Source organism: Trichoderma citrinoviride (genome assembly GCF_003025115.1).
Source record: "Trichoderma citrinoviride strain TUCIM 6016 unplaced genomic scaffold BBK36scaffold_1, whole genome shotgun sequence".
In the NCBI taxonomy this organism is placed as follows: Eukaryota; Fungi; Ascomycota; class Sordariomycetes; order Hypocreales; family Hypocreaceae; genus Trichoderma; species Trichoderma citrinoviride.
In genome coordinates this window covers 717,859-744,962 of record NW_020194709.1, presented here as the reverse complement: position 1 = coordinate 744,962, position 27,104 = coordinate 717,859, and the positions used below count along the sequence as shown (strand labels likewise).

Sequence of the window (27,104 nt, the reverse complement as noted above, 5' to 3'; positions counted from 1 at the left end):
CCTTGAGGCCATCGACTCCATCGAGCCCCCCAAGCGTCCCACGGACAAGCCCCTCCGTCTGCCCCTTCAGGACGTCTACAAGATCGGTGGTATCGGAACAGTTCCCGTCGGCCGTATCGAGACTGGTGTCCTCAAGCCCGGTATGGTCGTTACCTTCGCTCCCTCCAACGTCACCACTGAAGTCAAGTCCGTCGAGATGCACCACGAGCAGCTCGCTGAGGGCCAGCCCGGTGACAACGTTGGTTTCAACGTGAAGAACGTTTCCGTCAAGGAAATCCGCCGTGGCAACGTTGCCGGTGACTCCAAGAACGACCCCCCCATGGGCGCCGCTTCTTTCACCGCTCAGGTCATCGTCATGAACCACCCCGGCCAGGTCGGTGCCGGCTACGCCCCCGTCCTCGACTGCCACACTGCCCACATTGCCTGCAAGTTCGCCGAGCTCCTCGAGAAGATCGACCGCCGTACCGGTAAGGCCACCGAGACTGCCCCCAAGTTCATCAAGTCCGGTGACTCCGCCATCGTCAAGATGATTCCCTCCAAGCCCATGTGCGTTGAGGCTTTCACCGACTACCCTCCCCTGGGTCGTTTCGCCGTCCGTGACATGCGCCAGACCGTCGCTGTCGGTGTCATCAAGGCCGTTGAGAAGTCCACCGCCGCCGCCGGCAAGGTCACCAAGTCCGCTGCCAAGGCCGCCAAGAAATAAGCGATACCCATCATCAACACCTGATGTTCTGGGGTTCCTCGTGAGGTTTCTCCAGGTGGGCACCACTATGCGCTCACTTCTACGACGAAACGATCAATGTTGCTATGCATGAGCACTCGACTATGAATCGAGGCACGTTAATTGAGAAGCTGGGAATAAGGGTTCCATCAGAACTTCTCCGGGAATGCAAAACAAAAGGGAACAAAAAAAACTAGATAGAAGTGAATTGACGACTTCGACAACCAAACATCGTGTCTCTCCATTTGCATATGTGAAGCTGTGTCAATTATCGCGAGGCTGTACACAGAGCCTTGTCGAGTGTACTCCCTGTATCCTGTTCATGTTCCATCGGCCGCCCATTTCCACAGGTTGTCATGTGCTGTATTCAAGCATCGATTAGTGGCTGTTAGCGCTGAAGAGAGCTGCTTACAGGCGTCAGGCGTGCTGTAAGGTCTGGCCGTCGGAGTGGAGTGCCGAGCAATGCTGACTCCATCACGACAATTGTTTGTGTTAGATTCTTCTACTATTTGTTCTTTCACGATCATTGTCATACTTGTTCGACATCGAAGACGTTATCTTGCTTTGAGCCTGTTACATTAATTGTACATTTTTCGTGATGACACCAAGTCTATACACCAAATTGTCTACATATGCTTACATGGTACCGTAAGAGAGGAATCGTTGCTTTCATTCAAACCAAACGCCGTTGGAGTATCCTGTGCCCTCCCGTAACTTGATGCTGCATCTCTTCGTGGATGAGAACTGCAACTGAGATTGTCATCATATACTTTGGTCGAGCTTGAGCTACGACTTCTTCGATTCGTCGGTATTGAGAGAACGAGAGTCGTCGGATGGTACATCGGGAACGACCTCGGCGGCTGGCTCTGTTGAAGGACCATCTTTCTGGTCGGTATCTTGCAAATGCTCAGATTCCGCGTTCTGAGTAGCTTCATGGACTTCGGCCTCATGAACTTCGGCCTCATGAACTTCGGTCTCATGAACTTCGGCCTCGTGATCTTCAACGTTTAATGGCGGCAATTGATCCTCTACAGCCTCGTCCTCGAGTGCATCCACATTGGGCAGCTTTCTCATGAGCTGAGAGCCATTGTGCCAGGAGAAGTAATCGCCCGCAGCTAGCCCGCCGACTAGAGACAAGAATCGTGACGCCTCGGCCTTGTCGAGAGTCAAGGGTGTTGCATCTTTGCTTCGTGGGGGCCCAGCTTGGAGAGACAGCTCTTGTCTATGGCCACCGTGTCGGCCTGCGTCGATGCTGCTGTAGCACAGAGTGTGGCCGTGAAACTCGAGCTCAACGGCCTGGTGGATCTCGGATCCCATAAATAAGTATGGTGCCTCGATCTTGGCTTTAGAAGGCTTGCCGCTTGCCTTTGGACTGGTGGCCCACGCCTTGGGGATGGAAAACCTGGCTTTGCTGGGCGTTCTCACAAGACCCTGGGTCAGATCGAACTCGCATTTGGACATAAAGTCCTTGACAAACTCCTGGTTTGGATCGAGAGGCAGAAGATGGTGTTGCGTCAGACGAACATCCACACTTTCACCAGGCAGTAAAACATCGCGGATATGTTTCGCTGCAACGCCAACAAGGGTTGAACCAGGGGGGAGGGAGAGGTCGGCAATGTCGGTGCCGGGACCCACTGGCAGTCGAAGCTGCATTGAGGAGGGTACTGAGTCAAATGTGGTGGGAGTTTGTGTGGGATCTGGAGAGAAGTTGAGAATAATGGTTGTGCACTGTACGATAGGTTTGTCCTCTTCCGACAGGGGCGTAAAAGATGCTGGATGGGGAAGGACAGGTGAAAGAAGTCGGTGGTGCTTTGCCATTGCAGCCGCCGATCGCGAGCTTTTGCCGTGAAGCACATGTCCAAAAGACGCAGTAACCTGGCAGCCCTGCTCGATTCCCTTCAGCTTTTTGGGAGTAGAGACTGGAAAGGAAACATCTTTGGCGAATTGCGCTGAAATATCGTCTCCTGTAGCTGCAGACTGGCCAACCGGGACGACGTATCTGGACCACTGCTGGAGCTTGTTCTTCCAGGACATGCTTCTGTTTTCTCTTTGATGGCTGATAAAAGTTCCGTCCTGAGGTTTCTTGCTTTCTGATGGTGCGATGATATGGACGCTGCTTTGCTGCTCCTCGGTTGGCTGCTCTAAGAGAAGTCGCAACGCAACATCGGCAGGGGTTTCAGTATTTTTGGCGTCCTCACCCGAGGAAGAGAGGTCTTGCTTCTCTAACCAGGAGATTTCGAGTTCCTACATTTTTCCTTTCGTCAGCCTGGAAGAAGCCCGGTAGAATTCATATCAAACATACCTTATCTTTTTCATTGTACTCGATATGTGTCTTGGTGATGCGTTCAAGTTCTTGAAGTAAACTATCGTCCAGGTTGTGCTCTTGGAAGTGATCTGAAGGGATCTTTTGAGACCGAATCGACTTGACCACTTCGTCAAGGTGAGTTAGGATGACAGGGATGGTCGACTTTCGGGCGTAGATGTTGATTCGGCAATCATCAAAATTTGTGGTAATTTTCTCCCTGTTAGACTGGTATAAGAAGTCTTGGGACAGCTGCTCGAGTACCACGCTATTGGGAGCTATGACGGGGACTGTCAGTTAGGTATCACGCCTGGCCCTGTAAGTAACGATCCAGACTTACGGGCGATGAGTTCAAAGACGCGTGGCTCTAGCCAGAGAAGAGTCCTGCCCAGACCCTCCACCTGCTCTTGAACTTCCAAATTCCACAGAAGTTGCATGATCATGATCACTTGCCGCTGCTTCGGCCGGAGAGGCCCCCAATGGTCCGGCTTTGCAGCCACCCATGGGCCCTGTTTGACGATCCAGGGATAAGTGACCGGCTTCCCCAAACCTTGTTGGGACATTTCCAGACGCTTCTGGATGAAGTATCTGGTAAGCTGATTATGGTTGAAGCCTTCCAGCAGCGTGTTTGCCAGGGTGTCGAAGTCTTGCATTGGCAAGATTGTCTTGTCGACGGGCCGTAGGTTGTCGATATTCGTCAGCGCCTCTTCCATTGCTTCTTGGCCATTCTCGTCCGCCTGGTCAACCATGCCGTCCCTTTCGGAGTCAAGCTCGACTGTGGCTTCTGTCGCCTCTTGTTGAACTCTTCGCACGGACCTCTTGGGCCTCTTCATCTCGTTGGGGTTCTTCAGCATGATGGCGTCGATGTGTTCTCCAAGAGCGGCAACGGGGACGCTCCTGGATTGCACGAGCTCGTCACGGTAATCTTTCCTATACCTCGGCCTCCTCTTGTGCCTAGGACGGCTGACTTCTGTAGAAACGGCATCTGCGGACGCCTGCTCTAGGTCATGGGGCTTCTCGAATAGCAACTCTTCGGCGGGAGCCTCTTCTGCGAAAAGCTCCTCTTCTGCATGTTCGTCCGCAAGCTCTTCTGGGAGCTCTTCCGGAGGTTCAGCGACTGCGACGTCCTCCAAATTCTGCGCAGCTTTCACCTCTCTCTCCGTCTGCTTTTCGGTAGGGGATGCTGCCAGTCCCCAATCAGGGACATCCTCTTTTTGACGGCGCCATGGTTTTCGGCTCGATCGCCCCTTGGACGCCTTGGTGGTCGGTTTTTTGGTCGACTTGTCAAACTCGCGTTTGCTTATTCTCCCCGAAATCAGCGCCTCAATCTTCTCTTTGCTATGAATGACGGGATCGGAGCTGTAGCATCGTTGTTGGCTCCATTCTCGTCGGCTGTGTAAGCTGAGGCTGCTCAGCGTCGTTCTGGCGAGGGGTATCGACGAGGCGAGTCGGTTAGCGAGACAGGCATGCGGCACGTTCGCCGCTCTGGAAAGCATTGATAGATTGAATTGGACGTGCCATAAACGAGCGACACGACTTTGTGGTAAAAGCAAGGATTTATAGAGAGCTCTTCGCTTTCGGCCGGCTGAACGACGCTCTAATCAGCAGTGCAAGAGGTCCTGAAATTTTGTGATAAGCGGTTATCGATAACCGATAAGGCGCATTCACCGAGGCCAATTTACTCGACAATGCAATTAGACGCGTCTCGGCCTCTTGCGGCGCGTCTCCCCTCCAAAGGCTGCACAGAGCCCCTCGTCCACATCCCAGAAGCTGCCGGTCATCTGTTGGATTTCACCAGCAGAACTCGTTCCGCAGTTGTTTTGTTTGTGTATCGCTCAGACTTCCATCGCTTGCGCCTTCGACCATGCCACCCTCCCAAAGGAGACGCCGTGCAGTGGGTTTCAATTCCAGCAGCTCTTCTTTCCCCTCCGTCTAACGATCAGATGTTTAGGTTGAGGATGAGGACATGGAAGAGGATGCTCGTCCACGACAGCGTCAACACAGAGAAGCTTCAGATGCTGAACAAGACGAAGAAGCGTCCGACGACGAAGCAGAAACGAATGGTGCCTCCTCCAGTGTCGACGAACAGATGGCCAAGAAGCTGGTTCGATATGCCATCTCTTGCGAATATTCAAGAACGGCGATACGGAGGGATGGAATCAAGGAGCGAGGTACTACATCCGAAGCGGCGGCCACCTGCATGGAGAAGGCGGGAAACTGGAGAAGACAGTCGGCTAATCGAGCTACGATATAGTTCTTGGAAAGCAGGGCCGTTCATTCAGAAGAGTCTTTGCGCTGGCACAGACACAATTGAGGACAATCTGGGGCATGGAGCTGCGCGAGCTGCCCGTTCGAGAGAAAACGACGCTGCATGAAAAGAGACAAGGTATTTACTGCTCTTCCGAACTTGGTGGCTATCGAAGCTTCCCGGAAACTGTATAAATAGCTGACTGTGACGATTCGCAGCCATGAAATCAAACGCACAGCCGAAGTCCGGATCAGGCGCCTACATCCTAACTTCGACATTACCGGATGAATTCCGAAGCGCCTCGATCCTAGCGCCATCCAAAGTCCCGAGCGCTGAGCAGGAAGCGACCTATGCTGCGTTTTACACAATGGTGGTGTCATTCATATGGCTGAATGGCGGAGAGCTCAGCGAGCAGAAGCTGCAGAGGTATCTCACGAGGCTCAACGCCGATCGGATGGTGTCGAGAGAGCGAACAGAAGTCGTCCTCAAGCGGATGGAGAAACAGGGGTACGTGATGAAGAAGGTCGACCGGCCGCCGGTCGGCTACGATGGCGACCAAACCATCAGCTGGCACGTCGGCCCTCGAGCAAAAGAAGAAATAGGATTGGACGGCGTCATGGGGCTGGTGCGCGAGGTCTACGGCCACCCCGATGATGATTCCTTTGACAAGAAGCTCCGGTCGAGTCTCGGAATTAAGAGTAGACCACTCGCGGAGGAGGATCACGGTGATGTTGGCATGACGAACGGAATGTAGTGTAGGCGACGATACCAGGCGGCGTTTGTGATTAAAGGAGCCCAGAAGCGTCTCTTGTTTTCTTGATTCCCTTGCCTTCCCTTGTTCATGTCTTCAGATTTCAGACAGTGCCTGTCTCATCAATGGCTCCGGGCCTCTGAAGCCATGGCTGTATTAAAGAGGGTATCTCTCGTTGTATATGTCCGTGTGCCTGTCCCATGACGCCGTTCTGATGTGCAAACAGTTATGCGATGTATATACAATTTTCAATTCACCAAAAACACTCGCCGTCCGTGGTCACGTCTCTGTCGCAACTCGCTTTGAAATCGACTATCAATCCTCTCGGGGCGGCGGAGGACCGCATGGTTGGATCATTTTCTGCAAGATGAGGTCAGCCAAATTCCAGGCCTTTCCCGCCTTTGTTTGTCCATCGCATCAAGGCAGGCGGGTTACATACCCTGATCAGTTGCGCCCGCATCTTTGTCAATGGCTCGTTCTCAGCCAGCGAGATGTATGTGAGGAGCGGTCGGTGGCCGACGATGGAGGAGTAGGTGTCGCGCTGGATATTGGTCCGCCACTCCCAGCTAGACGTGTCAGGATGGCCGGTTCCGACGTACTTGGCCTGAAGCCGTTCGAGTTCTTGTTGGTTGCGAAGCTTGTCGGCCTAGAAAGCAGGGGAGACAGAGTTTAGCAGACGCGATTGGGCGTTGTACAGGCAATATTCCGCAAAGTGCTTGCTTACCATGATTCCAATTAGAGGATATGGTTAGGAGTCGTGTTGATTATAAAGATCAATATCTTCGAGAAGCTTTCGAATAAAGCGAGCGACGGTTGGGTGCAGCAAGAAAACCACTTTGGATCAACAGGCGCAGCTAGAGTTGGCAGCAATAGACCGAGCTGCGCGAACCGGTGAGTGGGATATCTTCGGCTGAATATGGGCAGATCCCCGGCAAGCTTCGGTTCTGCAAGATGAGGTCAGCGATTGGCCGATGTGTTGACACATGCCATTTTGAGCACCATGCAGCTCTGCGCCATCTTTAACTTGATGCTGTACCTTTTCAAGAGCATTCACCTGCTAGACCTCAGAACGAAACTTTATCTTACCCAACAAATACAGGGCTTTTCCTCGGTTTCAAACTCATCCCAACTCCTCTGTCTTTACCGTATTTTACCTCAGCTACTACCGCAAGGAATCACGTCTTTATTGCTCGTGGTATACCCTGGACCTTTGGTTGGACCAACTACACGACTTTCTCTTTTTCAGCTTACTCAGAAATACCTTAGCCTTCACCTGCCACTATCGGGACTCAGAGTGAACGCAAGCGCGTCTCATCGAAGAGATCGAAGAGAGAGCGATTCCAAAACACGGCGTCCTTTTATTATTCTACCATTCTTTACAAGTATTCATCAAAACATTGTTCTGAAAAGCCGGTCTTTCCATTCAACCCGCTGAGGGTAGTTTTCACAGCCATGGCTCAGCCAGCCACCACCCCAGAGCATTGGACAGAGCTCATCGCCGCCAGAAGGCAGAGGAGACTTCTCACGGAACAAGTCGAAGCGTTGAAGCGCTCTTGCACAAGCGAGTGTGGCAAGAGACACGTGTCGGAGTGCCCAAAATGCTGGCCTCTGGTCATTGACAAGATGCGCCAGAGGTATATCGAGAGTCCAGACCGCGAATGGTTCACGTATAGGAAAGCGTTCCACCAGGAGCTGGAAGGACTCTTTGCAGACGCGAAGGAGCACAGGATAAGCATCCGGCAAATCGAGGCGCGAATAGAGTCCGAAAAAGAAGCGTGGTATCGATGGATCCTGCGGAAGCACGGCGAGTTCCTCGTCACCTGCGACGATGACTATGTTCACGATGAGCTGAGGGGCATGCTGGACGACCCGGACCGGTCGCGCGACGAAGTCGTGGAGATGATGTGGCGCGGGATCGGGAAGCCGCCCGACTGGGCCGAGCGCGTGGACGCTTTTGCAGCCAAGGTTGCTGCCGCGGGAGGGAACCCGGCCGCCCTGAAGAAGCTCTACGTGGAGGAGTTCTTCATGAACAAGGAGACGGGCGAGCCTCTGCAAGACTCTAAACCGTACTTGGACGAGTACATGGCCAACGAGAACATGGGTATCGAGGAGATTCTTGGAAAGATCATGAAGGATGCGCAAGAGAGCAAGAATCTGCGGCCGCAGCGAGACATGCACACGGCGCGGCTGGACGATCTTCGTAGAGCCAAGATGGCCGATGAGTTGAACAAGAAGCAACAGGCTAAGAGCCAGGCGCAAGCAGCACAGGAGCGGGTAGTGGGCGAGGATCTCTACAATTTACCGCCATGTCTGGTATGCAAGAAGACTCTGGATACGCACGACGTCTTTTCCTGCCCCATATGCCAGGCTGTCACTCAGATGGGGGGCAAGAAGGAGCTCACGGTTTTCTGTTCCGAGGAGTGCCATGCAGCTGGATTCGTATGTATTCTCATTCCCCTTCTTCAGATTGCGATGATTACGAAGAGTGGCAGCTGCTAACTTTGTGTCTTCTGCAGGACGACCACACCAACGAGGCGCATGCCTGCGCAAGCGGAGACAACTGCGTGCAGGATCGCAGCGATGGACAACAGGACGAGGACGTTGAAATGGATGACGGGACTGCTCAGGATGGCTTCATCTGCAGAGAGTGCCTGGAGCTGAAGCGAGTGACGGCGTTTTGCTCAGAGCGCTGCGCGTTTGAAAACATCGTCAGCCACTACAAGAAGGAGCACGAGGCCAAGGCAGATGCCGATGAAGTTTCCAGCCTGGTCCGCCCGATGCTGGAGACGCTTGAGTCGATTCTCCGGCGAGAGAATCCCGGGCTGCACATGGAGTGGTTGTTTTAGGGCTTGATACGCGGGCGTTTTCTGTTCACAGCTGTATGATTACGGAGTACAGACGGGTGTTGTTGTCACGGGGTGTTACTGAGTTCTTTGGAATCGGATATTGCGTTCTCTTCGGTGCCATATGTCAGATACCGACTTAGGTAGAGATCATCTATTGAAGTCTAGGGATTGATAAACGGGCGTTCTTGTTCTGGGAATATGCCTGCATCTTGAGAGGACAGCGCCGCGTATGGAGGTCACCATGCTAGCTATATAAGTACCTATAATTAGCGTGGCTAGCAACGGGTTCTATGGTCTAACGGTTATGACTCCGGATTTTGATTCCGGCAGCGAGGGTTCGACTCCCTCTAGAACCTAACCCGTTATTCTTTTTTTTTTCTCGGCTTTTTGAGCGTCATCATCGCTTCATTCCCTCTTTTTTGTCTCTCCTGTTCAATATTATATCTTCTGAATTTGATTTTTGCAGCCTTCTTCCACTGTCATTCTGTCATTCGTCCACAGGCACGAGCTCGTCACTTAATGTCTCAACGTGTAAGGTACGGTAGGTCATTTAAAAAGTCATTGAAAACATGTCTAGAATTCCCTTCATCTCACCGATCTAATGGGTATCTAAGATGGGTATCTACATAAACATTTTTACATCTTCAAGTTCTCAGTCTCGCGACTGTTCTCCTTTTCGCTCGAGCTTCCCTTCTCACTCGAGTCATCCACCTCTCTGCCCGCGACACCGTCGCTTGCGGAGTCGACCAGTCCATACTGGATGGCATAGGCTTCGATTTCCTGTCGAGACAGGTACGGCAGCTCCTTGGCAGCCTTGACATACGAGATGTTCTCTGCGTTGCCCTTGGCGAAGATAATGTCAATCTCTTCCAGAGATCGGTTTGCAGTCTATACGGAGTTGTTAGCGAGTGAACATGGAGCGGAAATTCAATATCAGGAAAGCCACATACCTCTGGGTAGAAGAAGTACAAGACGGGGAAGAAGCATCCGTTGACGACGGCAAAGAACAAGTAGGTTCCCCAGCCGATGCGGTCAATCATGACGGGCGTGATCATAACAATGAAGAAGTTGAAGAGCCAGTTGGTGCACGTCGAAACAGCGTTGGCCTTTGCGCGCGTCTTGATGGGGCTGATCTCGGCGGGATAGAGCCAAGGGAGCGGCAGCCAGGTCGCTCCAAACGAGGCAATGTACGTGAACAAGCCGACGGCAGCACCCTTGGCGGCGGAGGGGGTTCCCGGGATGAGGCACGCAAAGGTCAGCACCATGGAGAGCATCTGGCCGGCCGTGCCCCAGAGGAAGAGCTTGCGGCGTCCGACGCGCTCGATGATGAACCACGAGACGGTGGCAAAGGCAGAGTAGACGATCATGTTGACGCCGCCCAGCAGCATGGCCATGTTGTGCGTCTCGCCGATGGAGTTCTGGAAGAGAATGGGGAAGTAGTAGATGACGGCGTTACAGCCGCCGACCTGCTGCATGAACTGGGACGAGGCGCCGAGCAACATGCGGCGGAAGTGCTGCGTCTTGCCATTGGTGAAGAGGGCCTTGACGGGCGTGCTCTTCTGGCCGGCGAAGCCAGAGGCGCGGATGGAGTCGAGGATCATGTCCCGCTCGGCCTTGGTCTCCTCGCTGTCGATTTCATAGCCGCGGAGGGCGGCAATGGTGCGCTCAGCCTCCTCGTACCTCTCGTGGGTGAGGAGCCAGCGCGGGCTGTCAGGGAGCCAGATCATGACAGTGCTGAAGATGAGGGCGAAGATGATCTGGAAGGCAATGGGGAACCGCCAGACGAGGTCATCGGGCCCGTAGGACGCGCCGTAGTCGATCCAGTACGCAATCAGCGAGCCAAAGGCGATGATGCCACCCTCGATGCAAATCAGGAGGCCACGGTTGGACGTCTTGCTGCACTCGGCCTGGTACGTCGGGACGGTGGACGTGTTCATGCCGTTGCCGACGCCCGTGACGATACGTCCGATGATGAACTGCGCCAGCTGGGCGTGGCCCTTCTGGGGGGTGACCTGGATGATGGTGCCAAAGATCATGATGATGCCGCCGATGATGATGGCCCGCCTGCGGCCGAGCAAGTCGCCCATGGCGAGGATAAAGCAAGCTCCGATCAAGCAGCCGATTTCGTAGATGGCCGTCACCAGGCCCTGCATGGTGGCGTCTCTCGTCTCGGGGAAGTAGTCGTTGAAGACGGGAGACGAGATGATGCCGCTCATGACGCCCTGGTCATAGCCGAAGAGGAGGAAGGCAGTGGTCGCAATGGTCGAGACGGCCAGTGACAGTGGCCGCCCCGAGAGGCCAGCAAATGTAGGAGGAGCCATGACGGAGATTTCTTTATCTCGAAACTATGGCCAGCATAGAGGAGTCGAACAAACTCTGAATAACGGGGGCCCGAAAACCTGGAGAGAAACCTGGGGTTGAGCATCATCTTTATATACACGTTCCATTCCTTTCGTCCCTTGCTTTGTGTTGCCAACAACCTCTCTGCTGAGACCCTACTCGGACCAAGATGCTCGATTAGTTCGCCAGCGCAGTTGCTCTTTATCCACATGACATCATATACACTGGGCTGGGGCAGGGGACTTGCTTCTGTGTTGACGCCAGATGGCCAGATTCCTGGTCCGAGGCACACGAGAAATTGACCAGGGGAGGTGGGCCGCGATGCCGATCAGATGGAGCCGCAAACGGCAAGCCAACAGGGTGCGACTTTATTGCCGTTTAAACGTGCGATCTTCGAGTTTCAATGTTTCACCTGTTTTCGTGCGGGCAAATGGCGGTGGGTTCGCGACTCCAGAAAAAGCTGCGCAAGGCTGGGGTTTTGTGGTGCTTGTGGTGCTTGTGATGGAGGCCGATATACATGAACGTTGAATCACCACCACCACCTTTGCCCGCTCTCACATGCAAGGAGTTGCCTAGGCGGCCTCTTATCAACCATGATGTTATGGGATTCATGCGGAAAGCAGCCGAGCATCGGCAGTTCATAATTGCTTTATAACGACCTGGACTGATATGGATGTCAGATGCAACCCAAGATATGATATGTCGATACAATACTCCGTACGCAAACCCCGAGTTTGCAAGGACCGAAAGCTCCTCCGGACATCCAAATGCGGTTCCAGTTTTCGACTCCTCAAGTCAGCACTTGGCGGCCCATTTAAGCGAGTCATTCGCGACTCGTGAAGACCGATATGCATACCGGGATGCCCCATTGTGTTGATTCAGGCGACCGCTGGGAGAGGGAAGCCGAGTGTCGATCGGCACATGCAAGTCGGCGTAGGAACCCCGAGATATGGGGGCCGGCGAGGCTGTCTGACAGCTGATAGGCAGTGCGCTCTCATGGGGTCCTGGAAAGGCTGTGATAAAATGGCTCAGCAGCGTGAAGGGCTCCTGGTCCCTCAGGTGTGGTGTTGCATTCCATCTCGGCAAACCCCAGGTGGGAAGACGAGAGCTGGGGAAGTGTCAAATGCTCTCCGCGATTTCTTGTCACGATCCATTTCAGCTTGAGATGCGATCTTATCGCAATCAGCAGTGACTTTCCTATAATACATACATGTCTGCTCTAACTTTTGTTGTTGGTTTGAGTATATTCATATCCAGGCGAATCTCATCAACCTCATCCCGCGACTTCACTAACAAGGCAGCGAGATACGCGTACCCACTCAGCAACGCCGCCGACTCAAGGGCCAAAATGAATAAGTCACCGCCAGAATACTATCCATCACCTCTCTAGGCATTATTTTCTCATCCTCTGGTTTGCCAAGAACAACAATGGCCCGATGTTTTCTCACGCGATAAAAAACTCTGCAACTTCGCCCAGTCACATCCAGCGATTTGCCATGAAAGGTTCCCCGTACCGTTGCATTATGACATCGTTGTGGACCTGCACCAAGTGGCCATCTTTGCCTCATGGGAGACTGGAGAGCCGTTCGCCTCGACCCACGATCCACAAATACTCCGGAACAGAACCTCGAGATCGACAGGATGCAATTCGCCATAGTGCGGCTATCGTAGGAAAACTCTTATCTATTTGTCTGGCGTTTAACTAGATTCGCTCAGCTTTCATGTGGTTTTTGCCAACAATGGCGGCAATGGAGGGTTGGTTTCCAGGCACAATAGCGCCACCCGCCAACCTGCTACCCTACAATACAGCCTTGGAAGCAAATTCTAGAATAGAATTGAAACCATCACACCCGTCTCAGACAAGCATGGCAAATCTCACATGCCATATTGCGTAAAGATTGACTTCATATTTTTTTGTTGTTTTACAAATATGTACAATGAACGCTGCGAGCCTGAATACGCCGGTGTCGTTTGCGTCGTCCTCTTTTGCCTCTGTAATGCAAACTCATGCGCTGGCGATACCCCAGCAGGCTCTGGTCAGGATGACGGAGCATCGCAGTGGTGATGGAGAGGGCAAAATCGCAAAGACGCAACAAAAATCAAGAAACAGAAAAGCAGAGGCGAAAGTACAGGACCGAGACAGTGGGTTGATATGACGCACATCGAAAGAAGCCAGCTCACACCGAAAGGCCCCTTTAAAACTGCTAACTGACCTCTCCTCCGTCTTGGAAGCGCCATGCCACGCCAGGTCTCGCCTTTGCCATGATGATACCAATCGCTTGGACTGACAGATGTACGCAGTTGTGACTTTTTCGAGCAGTGCATAGTGGTATCATGGCCTCATGGATGCACTCTAGGACGCATTTTACGACGACAAAGCAGTGACAGCTCCGTCACCATGCGTTGCGGTCCCAGTTGGGGTCTATCACATTATCCATGTCAGTCTTTTCCAGACGGAACGTCACTCATGATAATACATAAGAACATACCCTGAACGAATGCGGCCAACACCTTGCTGCCCGTCTGCAGCAGCGGATGTCCGACGACAATCTTGAGAAACTTCTCGAGGCCCGCCCGCCGGTTCTCAATGACATCGTCGCTGAAGCGGTTGGTGAAGACCTTGCCGGGCAGGGGCGGGATCGTCACGCGGGCGCTCTCGCGCTCGAGGATGTCGCGGAAGTACTCAAAGTCCGAGTATCGCCTGCGCACGCTGCTCTGCCGCAGCTTGAAGGCCGGGATGTTGGTGCGGCAGAGGATCTCGTAGTCGGTGTACATGGACCGGCCCATGCCGTGCGTTCGAGGGTTCCGTACCTATATTCGGAGCAAGGACAGACGTGAGCATTAGTACAGATCACTCACTAACTCTGAAGAGCGCTGCAACGGGTGTAGCATCGTGATGGAGTCTAGCGACGTCCCCCCTCGTCATCTGTCTTCTCCCCCCTTCAGACCTCGTGACTGTCCGTCACCTTTCCTGCTTCTCGTCGTCCATCCCTTCGCTGAACCCGCCAGGCTACCAGTGCTGCGGCTTGTTCCGTTTCCTCACCTCAATCTCGAGAAAGTTCTCTGGCGGCCCGTAGATCTCGTCAAAGCTCTGCTGCCTCGTGTCCGGCATGGACTGCAAGATGGGCCGGTGCAGATCCGGCGACTTGCGGGATGCCGCCCGCGCGGCCTCCTGGTTGTCCGACAGTTTGGCGGTGGTGTCGAGGTCGATCGCTTACGGGCTCGGGGGGTGATGCGCGCGCGCGCAAAAGGGAGAGAGAAGATTCGATGCGCTTCTTCTGGTGGGAGCTGCTGGAGGGTTCGCGGAAAGCTTGCGATGGTCTGAGATGGGAGAGAAAGGAACGATGAGCAAGCTGAAGTCAAGCAACGAGACTTTGGTTCCCCTTTGTTACCTTGAAGGCGCGCAAATGGGTTCCGTCAAGCTGGTCGAGAAATGCGCTCGGTCGGTCGTGTGATGACGATGCCTTGGGCGGAAAAAGGTGGAGAGTGACGAGATTGGATGCCAAATCAAATCGAACAGCACCGTCCAGGTTCTGGCAATATATGGCCCTCCCACTGGTTGCACAGTCGCCGGGCAAGCTGATCGAGGTGGGGTTTGCAGTTGCTGCTGTTCACGTGGGGAGAGCTCGGGAGCTTCCCCACCATTCCATGGATGCTTCTAGGGGCAGCTTCCAGTGCAGATTGGCTCATTTGACTGCGCCGACTCCTTATCGCTACAGCAGACGGGGGGCTTCTGATACGAGGCCTGACTGTTTGCTGCTCGGCTATCATCAGGAGATGGGCGTCATGAAGAGTGTTGGTATTGGGGTTTCAAAATCTATTATTATGTCCTACTCCCTTGGATAGGTAGTCCTAAGCTTCATGTTGTCTGTCATGCGGGTATCAACACCATTGTAGGGGCTTTCTGACGAACCCCATGTCCTTTCGGCGACACTGCATAGGAGTAGGCATCACAAGGCGAGATCTCCATCTGAGACCGGCAGCCAGGGTGCCCGATGGGAGAAGCATACATCGTTATTATCCCGCTTCTGCTCGTTCCACTTGCTTGCTACCTGGGCAGCAGAACGCAGGTTATAGATTTGATTTACATTCTTCAAATATGGTGCCAATGCCATCGTATCGACTATTTCCGAGACTAATCGACCGGAAAGCCATGGGCAGAAAGCGAACAGCATCGCTGCAGCCATCGCCCCAAGCAAAAGTAGCCTCCGTGCAACCTGGCACACATCGTCTCCAACCAATCTCATGTCGTGAAAGTTGTGCACAGCGCATCTCTTGATAAGCCGCTAATGTGAAATGAGCCCCTGACAAAACACAGATAATGACGAAAAGTCGCCTCACCTTGAGCTCCCAAACTCCATATTCGATCAAGAAGTCCCATCTGTATCCAGAGTCCACGGAGAATGGGCGATACCTCATCTGAACGATGGGCAATCGAGATTCCCCGCTGCGCGGGACATGTGGGAGAGCCCGCAAAGCCAAAGCTAACGCGGAACCATGTTATCCTCCTCACATGCGTCATGTTTCGCTAATCATCTCATTTTCACCACTGCCATCCTTACTTTTTGGTGGTAGCGAATTTCTGGTGGATTGCTCGAATTTGCTCGTCGACGTTGACATTCTGCAGGTGGTTGAGGTGAGCTTGGCTCTTCCCCTCCAGATGCCCGTCAAAACTTTGAATGGCTGCCTTCTTTCGTCGAGCTTGTTCGTCCTCTGAGAGGGCGTTTCCTGTCGCAGGGTCGAAGACGTCACTCCTCTGACTGGCAAGTCGCTTCAGGTTGTTGGCCACGTCCACGTGGGCCATGTTGGATGTAGCATAACGCGACTCGGCCTTGGCCTTTTGCTCTTTCCAGCTTGGATCCAAAAGCTCGACTAAGTAGAGCGAAAAGGTAAGCCAATGTAAAAAAACAAATTATCAAGTGAGAGCATTGGCAAGACTTACTTCGCATGTGAGCTTCGAGCTCGTTCAGGGGAATCTGCTGCTTGCAGTTGGGACACAGCGCCATCTGCATTCCTTGCTTGTTCGCCGCCTTCTGGGCCGCTCGAGGCACGTAGTTCTCCTTGATCTTCATCGGACCCAGACCACCCCGAGCCTCTGTTTGTGCCTGCTGCGCGCGAGCTTGGGCAGCGGATCTCTCCTGAATTCTCCGCGCCTCCTCCTCTTCCCGAGCAGACTGCTGTGATTGTTGTGACTCGGCGCCATGAACACCCACTGGTGATGGCACGTGCTCATGCTGCTGCTGCTGCGGAGCGTAACCCGTATGTACAGGGAGGGGAAAGGAGGCTGGCTGAGGTGCTGTAGCGACTCCGTTCTGCAGTTCGTCCTCCTCGCCAGGCATGGCCTCTTCTATCCGTAGATTGGCACTGATGGAGGCCTTGTTCCTGTCCTCCAGGGAAGCGTATTGGAGATCGCCCAGGGTGGTGGGTGGCGGGAGGTTGGCGCTTTCATCGGCGTCGGAAAAGGTAATGGTCTCGACAATGACAAAGTCACCCCAATCAATGCGAGCAAATTCGGCCTTGGCCACCTCTTCCTCGGCCTCCTTCTTCTTCCTCTCGGCCTCCTGAAACTTGGCATACTCCGCCCTCTCCTTCGCTCGCTTCAACACGTGGAACTTATCCTCGATGTTGCGCTGGAGCTGTGCCACGCGCTCTTCCTGCAGCTTGCCGCCCTCGCCGTCGAGCCCGCTCGCCCGCAAGAGCAACGTGTACTGGTCGACGATGTGCTGGAAGAAGTTGTGGAACGTGTGGTTGGGGATGAGGAACTGGAACTGGGGGTTGCCGGCTTCGCGCTGCGCCAGCTGCGTCATGAACTGCCGTCCGTTCTTGGCCACGAAAAGCGCCGTCAGCCGGATCACGTCCAAATCCTTCTGGTTGATGTGAGGCATTCGAGCACAAAACTGAAAGTCGGGCGGCTTAGGCGGCCCCTTTGGCTTTTCGGGAACGGGCGCTGCGCTTTCTCCAGCCCGACCGGCCGCAATGTCGGTGCCGCGACCGGCTCTGATCTCGCTCAGTCGCCACTGGTAGTAATCGTGGTACGCATCTTCGCGGCTCAGGAAGCTGAATTTGGGGTTCTGACGTTCCTTTTCTCGGATGCGGTCTTCGAAGACCGAGCCGTTTCGCGCGACGTATCCGGCGGTTTTCTCGAGAATGTTCCTAATCTCACGAGGCGGCAGCACCACGCCAGCGGGAGCTTTGATATCGTCCAGCGCGTTCGGCGCACTTGCGTTGGCAGCTTCCGCAGCCATTTCCGCAGGTGACGGGGGCAGTATCAGACCAAGTTTTGACGTGATGTAGCTGCAGCTGCTGCTTTATGGAGGAGGTTGAAAGGAAAAAGCTCGAAGGAACCTAGAAGTGATGATGTTGGCCGTGATGGCGATGGTGATGCAGCCCCGGCTGGAAATTTCCTGGCGCCTTGCACACGAGCACCCAATTGAGTCGGCTGCCGGAGTTATAATAATCCGACCGCTGTTCGAATGTTGCGCCACAATCCACAATCGATGGATGGTGCATGAATGAAGGGACAGAGATGCAATACGAGCTGCCTCGTATTTTGCATCCGTAAATTACTCTTCATAGTAGATAATCTCTTCAACACTAACGGCAGGCTGAACGAAAATTTACACAAGATTCCTCTGCATTTCTGCGGCAGACCATCTTGCATGTAGCGTTGTACTATTTGCAGCCACGTCGCCCAAGTTTCAGGTACCAACACCTGGAGTGGCTTGTTGGGAGCACATGTCAATTGGCCTGGCACTGACTCGGGAGTAACAATGGACGGGCAATGATACAGTGGCCTCTTACAGGGAGCCTCGACCTCGCTACGAACCGAACTGAGCTCCCTTTTCATCTTAGTGCGGCTGAAGGGTCTTTATCCGGGCCATTGCTCCGTGACGAACAAGAAAGACATGGCTGTCATGGCTGTGATGCTGAGTACAATCAAACACGAAAAGCAGTAGACGGAGTGCAGTTTCAAGTATTGACCCCGAATTGGAGTATCACCATAGTATACCTCGTATTGACGTATATACGTAGCTGTACACATTCTCATCCGCAAGCAACAGGCATTAGAAAAGGTAAGACGCATATTCACGTTCCCGGAACCTCAAATTTCTGGAGTAGCCTTGTCAATCGCTTATTGGGCCATCCCTTGAGCGCTAGTGGCCATTGGTTCATCGCTAGAGCAAGGGGGGCCCCTCTCCAAAACACGAGGCTGCAACGGGGTTCTTCTCTGTAGCGTTTGCATTGGCAGTACTCGTCGTGTACTCGCTCGTTGTATGGCGCCAGAGCCGCGCCAGTCGGTACCAGCACCCGCAGACGCAAGTACAGGTATGGCGGTGCACCGACAGTGGCGCCAAGGCTGAGGGTTCCTCCCTGGAAAGGCCACTGTAGCTACATTACCATGCTGGAAGCGTGAAGCTGAACTCACTCCCACCCCTGACTGGTTTGGTTTGCCCATCACGACGACCACTTTGCGGCTTCTTCCCCCATTCTGCCTCTTATTTTCTCTTCCCTTCTGCCTGTGCGCTGCGACTCCCGACCAGCGGCTGTCGTTTCTTTTTCTTGTGCCCGGCCGAATCTGGGCGAGTCTCTTGCCCATTGTTCCTTTTGTCAGCTCCTCCCATGAGGCATCCTTATTAATTTCCACACCTCGTCTCCTTCGTTCGATACGCTCATTTACCGGTCCCAATTGGACATTCTTCCAACCCCCTTCGAGCGCTCGGTCCTCGCTATTCTCCAGTCGCACGAACCGGCCGATTGATACCATCGCCCACGCCTTCTCTCCCCGACAATCCCCGCCAGACTCTTCGCCATGGCGAAAGCGACGGCGCGGGGCCGCAGCCCTCAACCTCCCTTCGTCGCAGAAAAGGCGGCTTCAGTCGCATCAGCCAAGCCCAAGGCGGCCAGGAAGAACAGCTCGTACAAGTCTGATGGCGTCGCCGACAACGACGTCTTTCTGCTGCCCGGGGCCGACTATGTGGCGGCCTTGGGAGTGACCGTCTTGGCGACCATTGTCCGCCTGTTCAAGATCTACACGCCCACCAGTGTGGTGTTTGACGAAGTCCAGTGAGTCTCTTCTGTCCGCTGTGCTGCGAGTTGCCCCAATCCGCTGGCATTGTGCTGACTGCTCCCCTTCCCATAGCTTCGGTGGCTTTGCTTCCAAGTACATCAAGGGCAGGTTCTTCATGGATGTGCACCCTCCCTTGGCCAAGATGCTCATTGCCCTCACTGGATGGCTTGCGGGTTTCGACGGCAACTTCGACTTCAAGGATATCGGCAAGGATTATCTCGAGCCTGGCGTTCCCTATGTCGCCATGCGCATGTTCCCCGCCGTTTGCGGCATCCTGCTCGCCCCCTTCATGTTCTTCACCCTCAAGGCCGTTGGCTGCCGAACGACCACCGCTATCCTTGGTGCCAGCTTCATCATCTTCGGTGAGTATATACTGCCCCTACTTTGAAACAGCCCCTTTGTTTGTCTTGTGCGTGGCTGGCCGACGATATTGAGGAAAATAAGTTCTGACCTGAGCCTTGTTGCAGAAAACGGCCTTCTTACTCAGGCCCGTCTTATCCTTCTGGATTCTCCATTGGTCGCTGCTACGGCCCTCACGGCCATGTCATTCAACTGCTTCACCAATCAGCATGAGCTGGGACCAGAGAAGGCATTTTCGCTGAGCTGGTGGTTCTGGCTTGCCATGACTGGTCTCGGCCTCGGCATTACCTCTAGCATCAAATGGGTTGGCCTCTTCACCATTGCCTGGGTTGGATCCTTGACCCTTGTACAGCTGTGGGTGCTCCTCGGCGACAGCAAGCATGTCTCCATGGTACGTTCAAGAATTGGGCCTGGTCGCTCTTCTCTATCACTCCGAGTTCTATTGCTCATCGGCTAACCCAACTTCCTCTCCGCAGCGTCTCTGGTTCAAGCACTTCATGGCCAGAGTTTTCTGCCTCATCATCATTCCCCTGACTTTCTACCTGTCCATGTTCGCCATCCACTTCCTCTGCCTGACCAACCCCGGCGAGGGTGATGGATTCATGAGCTCCGAGTTCCAGGCCACGCTGAACAGCAAGGGGATGAAGGACGTTCCTGCTGACGTCGTCTTCGGAAGCCGAGTCACCATCCGCCATGTTAACACTCAGGGTGGCTATCTCCACTCCCATCCTCTCATGTATCCTACCGGTAGCTTGCAGCAGCAGATCACTCTGTATCCCCACAAGGACGAGAACAACATCTGGATCTTGGAAAACCAGACTCAGCCGCTTGGTATTGATGGCCAGCCGATCAACGGAACCGAGGCATGGGACGCTTTGCCAGAGGTGCACCACATCGTTGACGGCTCCGTTATCCGCCTCTATCACAAGCCTACATTCCGACGCCTCCACTCGCACGATGTCCGACCCCCGGTCACCGAGGCCGACTGGCAAAACGAGGTCTCTGCTTACGGATACGAGGGCTTTGAGGGCGACGCCAACGATCTCTTCCGAGTTGAGATTGTCAAGAAGCAGTCCAAGGGGCCCCTGGCCAAGGAGCGCCTCCGCACAATCGAGACCAAGTTCCGACTGATCCACGTCATGACTGGATGCGCCCTGTTCTCTCACAAGGTCAAGCTGCCTGAGTGGGCCTCGGAGCAGCAAGAGGTTACGTGCGCTCGCGGAGCCAGCTTGCCCAACAGCATCTGGTATATCGAGTACAACGAGCACCCTCTCCTCGGCGAGGAGGTCGAAAAGGTCAACTATGCCAACCCTGGCTTCTTTGGCAAGTTTTGGGAGCTGCACAAGGTTATGTGGAGGACAAACGCCGGCTTGACTGACTCCCACGCTTGGGACTCTCGACCCCCTTCATGGCCTATTCTTCGTCGCGGCATCAACTTCTGGGGCAAGCATCACATGCAAGTCTATCTTCTGGGCAACCCTTTCATCTGGTGGTCTAGCACGGCCGCCGTCGCCATTTGGGTCATCTTTAAGGGCGTGGCGATCCTCCGATGGCAGCGCGGATGCAACGACTACGCCAGCAGCACATTCAAGCGCTTCGATTATGAGATTGGCACCTCCGTTCTGGGCTGGGCCCTGCATTACTTCCCCTTCTACCTGATGGAGCGCCAGTTGTTCCTACACCATTACTTCCCGGCACTCTACTTCGCCATCCTCGCCCTCTGCCAGATGTTCGACTTCGTCACGGCAAGAATCCCCGCCGCCCTTGGTTACCGTAGCACTGTCATCAACCGCGTCGGCACCGTGTCACTCCTTGTCATTTCTGCAGCTGTCTTCACCCTCTTTGCCCCTCTCGCCTATGGTATCCCTTGGACCAAGGCAGAGTGCAACCGCGTCAAGCTCTTTGACAAGTGGGACTTTGACTGCAACACCTTCCTCGATGATGTAAGTACTTTCCAGATGGTCCACGAACGTCCAACTTCCCAGACGTGGGTGAGTGGCGATGAAGAACTTGAACAACCATGACTGACGCTTTCGGTGATTAGTACAAGAGCTATACCCTGACATCTCTTCCGCCCTCGAGCATTGCTCCTTCACCGGCTGCTGCCAATATTCCAGTCGTGAACCAGGACCAAAAGCCCCTGGCAAAGCAGCCAGAGCCTGTTATCTCTCAGGCAGCCGTCCCTCAAGAGCCCCAGATCCTCTCTAAGGAAGAGAAGATTGAGTACCGAGACCAGGACGGAAACCTGCTGAACGATGAGCAGGTCCAGGCGCTTCTAGGCAAGGTCGAGTTCAAGACCAAGTACGAGACCAAGACGCGCGTCGTCGACGCGCAGGGACACGAAATTCCCATGCCCGAAGGCGGTTGGCCCGACGACATGGTTGCCGGCGTGGCCCCTCCTCACCCTGATGTCGAGGGCGTCGACAAGGAGACCCCCAAGGTTGAGAGCGCTGAAGTCCCCGTGGAGGCTGCCCCCAGTCGTGATGGTGAAGTGGAGGCCGAGAACTCCAAGCCGAAGCCCGCTAGCGAAGGACAGGAAGCCACCATTCAGGAGGAACTGTAAAGAGAGCTGGGGTTCGAAGCCTGGTCGTTTTGGCCAGCTCTGTTCATGAGATTTGATATTTTCACACAACGAAAAGGGGAAAAAACACAAAACACTCACCTCACATTCAGAGACGGCGTCTCAATAATCTTTGTAATAACGCGTCAAATCAACTGCTTATCGTCACACAACCAACTATTCAGGGGCGGCGTCTGCTTACAGGGCACCCCGGATCTCAACCATTCTGGTATGGAACGATCGAGGGCTCAGGGACGAATGGGGCGCTATAGGGGAGGTTTTTGTTTGGGCAGCGAAAGGGAAGAATCTTGTCGACTGAATCTACTTGAGAAGAAAAGCACCTGAAAAGCGATCTGAAAAAAGCAATGGAAGAAGTGAAAAGGGACAGCGAAGGAGTGCCGAAAGAGAGAGGGGGAAAGGAAGGGAGAAGTTGCAGGCTCTATGTGAATGTCATCCGTCATGTAACGTCTGATGTACAACAGTTCTTCTGCAGAATAGTCTCCTTGTTATAAACACGTTACGTCTTTGTCATGACAAGAAAAAATCAACGCTTCCTCATCTGGTGCATGTCTACATATCTCACTATCCTGTTATCCTTTGGCGGGCGTTTCCTCACTTGTAAGTGGGTTGCCAACAGGAGAAGCATTTCGGCGGCAGAAAGTATAGCCGCCCGCCTGCACCTGACAATTCTAACTTTTGCCTGGATCCTTCCCATCTCAACTGGTGGACTCCAGCATGACAGCTAGACTCGGAATTTTCTCTTCCATCATTTCATGAGTCAATTGTTCAATCTGGACAGCTCATCACATCATTCTGTCCTCGAGCGAATGACTGGATCTGGTTGGCTGTCTGGTCATAGTTCTGGCTGATATCACCCCTACATAATACACGACTCCTCCCGCCAAGCAGCCAGACATGTCGGACGCAGACTCGCAGCAGATCCCGCCAATCGAGATCGGCTCATTTATTGCCCTACGGCCCGACAAGAGCGAGTTCATCGGCAGTGCCAGCGGTGTCTTCTTCGCAAACACCGTCTTTCGGGCTTTTGCAACTGCAACGTCGACCTCAGGCGGTGCTGCGGCGAAGCGCTCTCAGGGAGATGTAGATGGCCTCGGCGCTACAGCGACGCCGGACCCGGGATCTGCGCATGAGTATGTCATGGCGGAGGAGAAGGCTCAGGAGCAGGCAGTTGAAGACGACGATTCTCTGGGAGTAGGAGGCGTGGGCGCTGAGGAAGCGAGCAAGAGCCCGGGAACACGATCGTACGGCATTGCAGCGCCTGGACTGGGAGTTCCGCCTCCCCCGGCTGTGGCCAAGCGGCTCCTCGTGGAATACTTCAGGAGATGGCATCCCTTCCTTCCCTTTCTACATGGACCTACGTTTTTTGACAAGGTGAATCGCTTCTACGGGCTGGAGGGAGGCTCCCCGGAACCGATGAGCCAGCGGAACAAGGTGTATCAGGCCATCATCTTCCAATGCGTCTTCAACATTGCAGACTCGAATCACAACCAGAAGCAGGAGCGGGAGCTGCCGGAAGAGTCGCGCATCAAGTCTCCTGTTGCGCTGACAAGCCTGCTCGGCATCCTCTCCAGTGGCCATGATATCCCTTCTTTGCAAGCCCTCCTGGCCGTGGAGCTGTATCTGATGACACAGATGTCCCTACGAGCAGCGTCGACGGTTCACGGAGCAATGACGCGCATCCTATACCATTGCGGACTGCACCGATGCCCCTTTCGATATGTTCAGCTACCGCGCGATATTTGCGATATGAGGAAGAGGATCTTTTGGTCTGCGTACGTGATTGACCGTCATCTGAGTCAGGTGCTGGGACACCCCCTGGCGCTCAACGATGAGGAAATCGACGTTTGTCTGCCGGGGGCACCAGAGGTTCACAACCCGGCCAGGCCATTTCAAAATGTCCCGCAAACGCGCTCTCCGGCGACGGAGGATGACGTTCATGCCTATGCACCGGTCGACCATCCTACTTTTGGGTCCATTTCCTCCGCAGGAGACCTTACCGACGGGAGCACCATTGGCACCCACGAAGAGAACATCAATACGGACCAGCTTGTCTATCGGCCACAGAGCTTGGGCGAGTCTATTCTCGGCTTCCTCGTGACATATTCGCGGCTGCTTGGCCAGGCTCTGGACCTATTCCACAAGTCCATCCACAGCCGGTCCATCACCTGGGACAAGGTGCTAGAGATGACGTCCAAGATTCACGCGTGGTGGAACACGCTTCCGCCGTCTTTTCAGGGGGAAGGTCTGACGTCTATCTTTGTCGAGCCGCAGTCCCACCATGGCCCTCCCTTTGCGATCTTGTACCACCAACTCATCCTCATCATGAACCGGCCTTTCCTCTCTCTCCCGACGAACCGGACAGACTTCCAGTTTAGTCTCCAAACAGCTGTGAATGCCAGCCGAGCCATTGTCAAGAAGCTCAAGCTGCGGCAAGGGGACTCACCCTTGGTGGCTTGGCCAGGGATGTTGTCGGCTGCCTGGATGGCCGGGCTAGTCATTGCGTATGCCGGGTTGTTGAAGCTGTATCCAATGGAGAAGACTGTCCTGTACGTTTCAATCTGCTGTTGATCCTCACCAACCAGTCGGATCGAATATCCGATCATGACCCTCGCCACCCTCCCCCCCCTTGAATATTATAATCGTCGCCCATCTGGCTAATATGTTATCATTACAGGGATCTCAACTGCGCCATAAGACTGCTCGGCATGATGAGTCGAAACTGGACCAGCGCCCACCACTGCCGCGTAACACTCAAAATGCTGCTGGACAGATTGACATCGAAGCCGTTCATGGACAAAATCAATCCAGCATTGTCGGCAGATCCCTCCCTCAGCATATTGACGGATTGGAGCCAGCCCGTCTTTTCAACGTACCAGAATCTCCTCGAAGGGAGCCGCAGCAAGCGCCGCCGGATGGAACAGAACAACGCCAGCGGCAATAATACGAACATGAATACCGGCAACAATGGCATCGGCAATACCAATACCAACAGCAACCCTGGCTTCATGGGCAATGCTATGAGTGGCTACCCTGCCAGCCATTTCGTTGGACCCGACGCCGGATTCGTGGGCGGTGACAGTTTCTGGGACTACCCAAGCTTCCAGCCCGTGTTGGAGTATACAGGTCCAGATTTCGGATTCGACGCAGATCACCTCTCTCAGCAGGGGGAATGGGAGCGGTTCCTGAGCGAGAATATGAACCCGGAATCTTCAGGACTTTTGTTCAACAATGTCGGATGGGACTCATACGTTCAGAATTTAGGCGACAGATTGAATTTGTAAGTGGCGCCGTGGTCTCTTATACTTTTCTTTTCGTCCCTCTTCCCTGTGATACCTTGACTGCTTTGGGTGATGTGGACTTTGAGTAGATTTGGATGTATCGAAGTCCAACGCATGTGAATAACAATCAAACACACAACGGCAATCTGCGCGACTGCAATTGCAGAGTGGAAAGACGGTATTTTTTCATTGAAAAGCCGAACAAGCGAACGCAAGTTATTGAAACACCCGAATACGTAGCAAATGGCTGGTAATGTACATATAACCCAAGAGTAAAAAGAGAAACAACCCAACAGGTGTTACCACACAAACTGCCGTCTAAAGTCTTGAGACAGATCAAACATTTGGCCTGTCCCCAATTCCCTTGAAAATGGTGTGCCAGAAGCTAAAGCAGGTTCTACGGCAGTTGGAAGAGCTGTAGCAGTTGGTTCCATGGGAAGTGTCTGATATGCCTCGGCACTAGCTCTCGAACTGGACCTCCTCTCGGCCTGACTCCTTGAGAGCGGATCTGGGAGGACGGGATACGACTCGAATGACCTGTGGTCGGTGTCCTCTGAGGTGCTTCCGCTGGCCTGCAACGCATCTGCGCTGCGCCCGAGGACTTCGCCTGCCCAGCGCTTCACCTCGTCTGCCGTGTTCAGGGGGAAGCTCTCCCAGTGAGCGATTGTGCCCGTCTTCTTGGCCTCTATTCGGCCTGCCGCGTCGGTCGTCGTTGTTGTTGCCATGGCGGCAGTATTCAAGACATCTGCCCTCCTGGCGGGCTCGTGCTTGAATGCGTCTTGCAATAGGCTGTCATCCGATACCTGGAGCAGCTGCAGCAGGACTGCCTCGGTAACTGCGAGACGATGCTCAAGGGCCTCGATGTAACCCTTGGCAGGACCACTGGAATAAGAGCTCCGCGTTAGAAGGAACACGTTTTCCGTGTGTAGGCTCACTGAGGCTGCTTACCGCTTGTATAGCTTTGGCCACACGCACTCCCGCTTCATATCACGGCATCGCGAACAAGTCGGTCTGCAAGAAAGGTGGTCAACGGGGAGCACTCTCAAGCGGTCTGGTCTGGTGGAATCTCACCGTTTCTCATCGCACTGCCGTCAGGGTCAGTTTTTTCTCATCAAGAGTCAACAAACAAGAAACAAATGACTGAAAGCTCTCTTTGTCTCTCACCTTCTGCTTCCGAGATCTACACCCGTCGCAGGCTGCGCGGCCACGGACCGGAGCCATGTGAGCGTCTTCCGCAGAGTGGGGCCGGATGTTACGATAGTCGGGTTCAAACAACTCATGCAAGGTACTTCAACTCATGATCCCGCCGCGGAGTCGGGCTGGTGTCTGGGCCCCTTCGAGCTTTGCTTTCTCTCTTCTCTCAAAAGAATAAGAGGATAAAAGAGCCAGATCTGAAATGAATCGAATACCTGGTACGGGGTGCTGGGAAGCTGTGGGATTGAGGAGCACTACTGATTGGCAGCAAGCCGGCAGAAAAGGGAAAGTTCGCCTGGGGGCGGCTAAAAGATGTGCCGATGGCAAAGAGCCGGCACAGTTGGAACTGGAAGTTACATCACCGTGATACTTGCCCTCTTATTCCACTGTTTCGCTTGTGAACAACGGAAGGAGC

The 27,104-nt window shown here is 54.0% G+C and overlaps 11 protein-coding genes and 1 non-coding gene across 12 annotated transcripts in view; 6 read left to right on the top strand and 6 right to left on the bottom strand.

Annotated features, from left to right (window-relative positions):
* BBK36DRAFT_1133928 (translation elongation factor) overlaps positions 1-931 on the top strand; it is a 2,433-nt gene extending 1,502 nt beyond the window's left edge. Inside the window, exon 8 of the mRNA XM_024892135.1 lies at positions 8-931. Coding sequence (XP_024753654.1) covers positions 8-703 — 696 coding nt within the window. The 3' untranslated portion in view covers positions 704-931. The remainder of the gene's footprint in view (positions 1-7) is intronic.
* Positions 932-1,507: 576 nt separating this feature from the next.
* BBK36DRAFT_1173923 (hypothetical protein) lies at positions 1,508-4,250 on the bottom strand (the record flags this gene model as incomplete). The annotated part of the gene is made up of 5 exons (XM_024895893.1): positions 1,508-1,606; positions 1,661-2,965; positions 3,024-3,301; positions 3,364-4,140; positions 4,229-4,250. 5 exons carry the CDS (start codon positions 4,248-4,250, stop codon positions 1,508-1,510), a joined length of 2,481 nt encoding a protein of 826 aa, XP_024753653.1.
* A 637-nt stretch (positions 4,251-4,887) lies between these two features.
* Positions 4,888-6,025, top strand: BBK36DRAFT_1173916 (MAGE-domain-containing protein; the record flags this gene model as incomplete). Its single annotated transcript, XM_024895892.1, has 4 exons — positions 4,888-4,917; positions 4,975-5,194; positions 5,278-5,409; positions 5,490-6,025. The coding sequence occupies 4 exons, from the start codon at positions 4,888-4,890 to the stop codon at positions 6,023-6,025; spliced, it is 918 nt and encodes a 305-aa protein (XP_024753652.1).
* Positions 6,026-6,337: 312 nt separating this feature from the next.
* BBK36DRAFT_208 (splicing factor 3B, subunit 5) lies at positions 6,338-7,039 on the bottom strand (the record flags this gene model as incomplete). The annotated part of the gene is made up of 3 exons (XM_024897902.1): positions 6,338-6,382; positions 6,462-6,668; positions 7,022-7,039. The coding sequence occupies 3 exons, from the start codon at positions 7,037-7,039 to the stop codon at positions 6,338-6,340; spliced, it is 270 nt and encodes an 89-aa protein (XP_024753651.1).
* A 406-nt stretch (positions 7,040-7,445) lies between these two features.
* Positions 7,446-8,868, top strand: BBK36DRAFT_1173912 (hypothetical protein; the record flags this gene model as incomplete). Its single annotated transcript, XM_024895891.1, has 2 exons — positions 7,446-8,461; positions 8,539-8,868. The coding sequence occupies exons 1-2, from the start codon at positions 7,475-7,477 to the stop codon at positions 8,866-8,868; spliced, it is 1,317 nt and encodes a 438-aa protein (XP_024753650.1). The 5' UTR covers positions 7,446-7,474.
* A 284-nt stretch (positions 8,869-9,152) lies between these two features.
* On the top strand, positions 9,153-9,224 carry BBK36DRAFT_t17. The gene has a single exon. It is a non-coding gene; the product is annotated as a tRNA-Gln (tRNA).
* Positions 9,225-9,504: 280 nt separating this feature from the next.
* BBK36DRAFT_1164877 (general substrate transporter) lies at positions 9,505-11,189 on the bottom strand (the record flags this gene model as incomplete). Its single annotated transcript, XM_024894710.1, has 2 exons — positions 9,505-9,756; positions 9,819-11,189. 2 exons carry the CDS (start codon positions 11,187-11,189, stop codon positions 9,505-9,507), a joined length of 1,623 nt encoding a protein of 540 aa, XP_024753649.1.
* Positions 11,190-13,601: 2,412 nt separating this feature from the next.
* Positions 13,602-14,329, bottom strand: BBK36DRAFT_1132789 (Phox-like protein; the record flags this gene model as incomplete). Its single annotated transcript, XM_024892039.1, has 3 exons — positions 14,252-14,329; positions 13,698-14,019; positions 13,602-13,630 (listed from the first exon to the last, which is right to left on the bottom strand). Exons 1-3 carry the CDS (start codon positions 14,318-14,320, stop codon positions 13,602-13,604), a joined length of 420 nt encoding a protein of 139 aa, XP_024753648.1. The 5' UTR covers positions 14,321-14,329.
* A 1,093-nt stretch (positions 14,330-15,422) lies between these two features.
* BBK36DRAFT_167495 (Surp module) lies at positions 15,423-17,461 on the bottom strand. Its single transcript, XM_024897788.1, is given in 6 exon segments — positions 15,423-15,451; positions 15,466-15,570; positions 15,679-15,702; positions 15,724-15,738; positions 15,754-16,080; positions 16,151-17,461. 2 exon segments carry the CDS (start codon positions 17,451-17,453, stop codon positions 15,767-15,769), a joined length of 1,617 nt encoding a protein of 538 aa, XP_024753647.1. The 5' UTR covers positions 17,454-17,461; the 3' UTR covers positions 15,423-15,451; positions 15,466-15,570; positions 15,679-15,702; positions 15,724-15,738; positions 15,754-15,766.
* A 1,557-nt stretch (positions 17,462-19,018) lies between these two features.
* Positions 19,019-22,547, top strand: BBK36DRAFT_1133927 (glycosyltransferase family 39 protein; the record flags this gene model as incomplete). The annotated part of the gene is made up of 7 exons (XM_024892134.1): positions 19,019-19,272; positions 19,349-19,638; positions 19,744-20,027; positions 20,113-21,579; positions 21,681-22,244; positions 22,455-22,466; positions 22,524-22,547. 5 exons carry the CDS (start codon positions 19,019-19,021, stop codon positions 22,197-22,199), a joined length of 2,814 nt encoding a protein of 937 aa, XP_024753646.1. The 3' UTR covers positions 22,200-22,244; positions 22,455-22,466; positions 22,524-22,547.
* Positions 22,548-23,111: 564 nt separating this feature from the next.
* BBK36DRAFT_1164874 (fungal-specific transcription factor domain-containing protein) lies at positions 23,112-25,498 on the top strand (the record flags this gene model as incomplete). The annotated part of the gene is made up of 2 exons (XM_024894709.1): positions 23,112-24,763; positions 24,892-25,498. The coding sequence occupies 2 exons, from the start codon at positions 23,112-23,114 to the stop codon at positions 25,496-25,498; spliced, it is 2,259 nt and encodes a 752-aa protein (XP_024753645.1).
* A 296-nt stretch (positions 25,499-25,794) lies between these two features.
* On the bottom strand, positions 25,795-26,716 carry BBK36DRAFT_1173878 (hypothetical protein; the record flags this gene model as incomplete). The annotated part of the gene is made up of 4 exons (XM_024895889.1): positions 25,795-26,377; positions 26,444-26,506; positions 26,567-26,580; positions 26,660-26,716. 4 exons carry the CDS (start codon positions 26,714-26,716, stop codon positions 25,795-25,797), a joined length of 717 nt encoding a protein of 238 aa, XP_024753644.1.
* Between the last annotated feature and the right edge of the window lie 388 nt (positions 26,717-27,104).

Bases quoted from the DNA above. Each gene is read 5' to 3' on its own strand.
- BBK36DRAFT_167495 (XM_024897788.1), bottom strand. From the start codon at position 17,453: ATGGCTGCGGAAGCTGCCAACGCAAGTGCGCCGAACGCGCTGGACGAT. The intron at 16,081-16,150 runs GTAAGTCTTGCC...CGCTCTACTTAG, and splicing joins GCTCGAAGCTCACATGCGAA to TCGAGCTTTTGGATCCAAGC.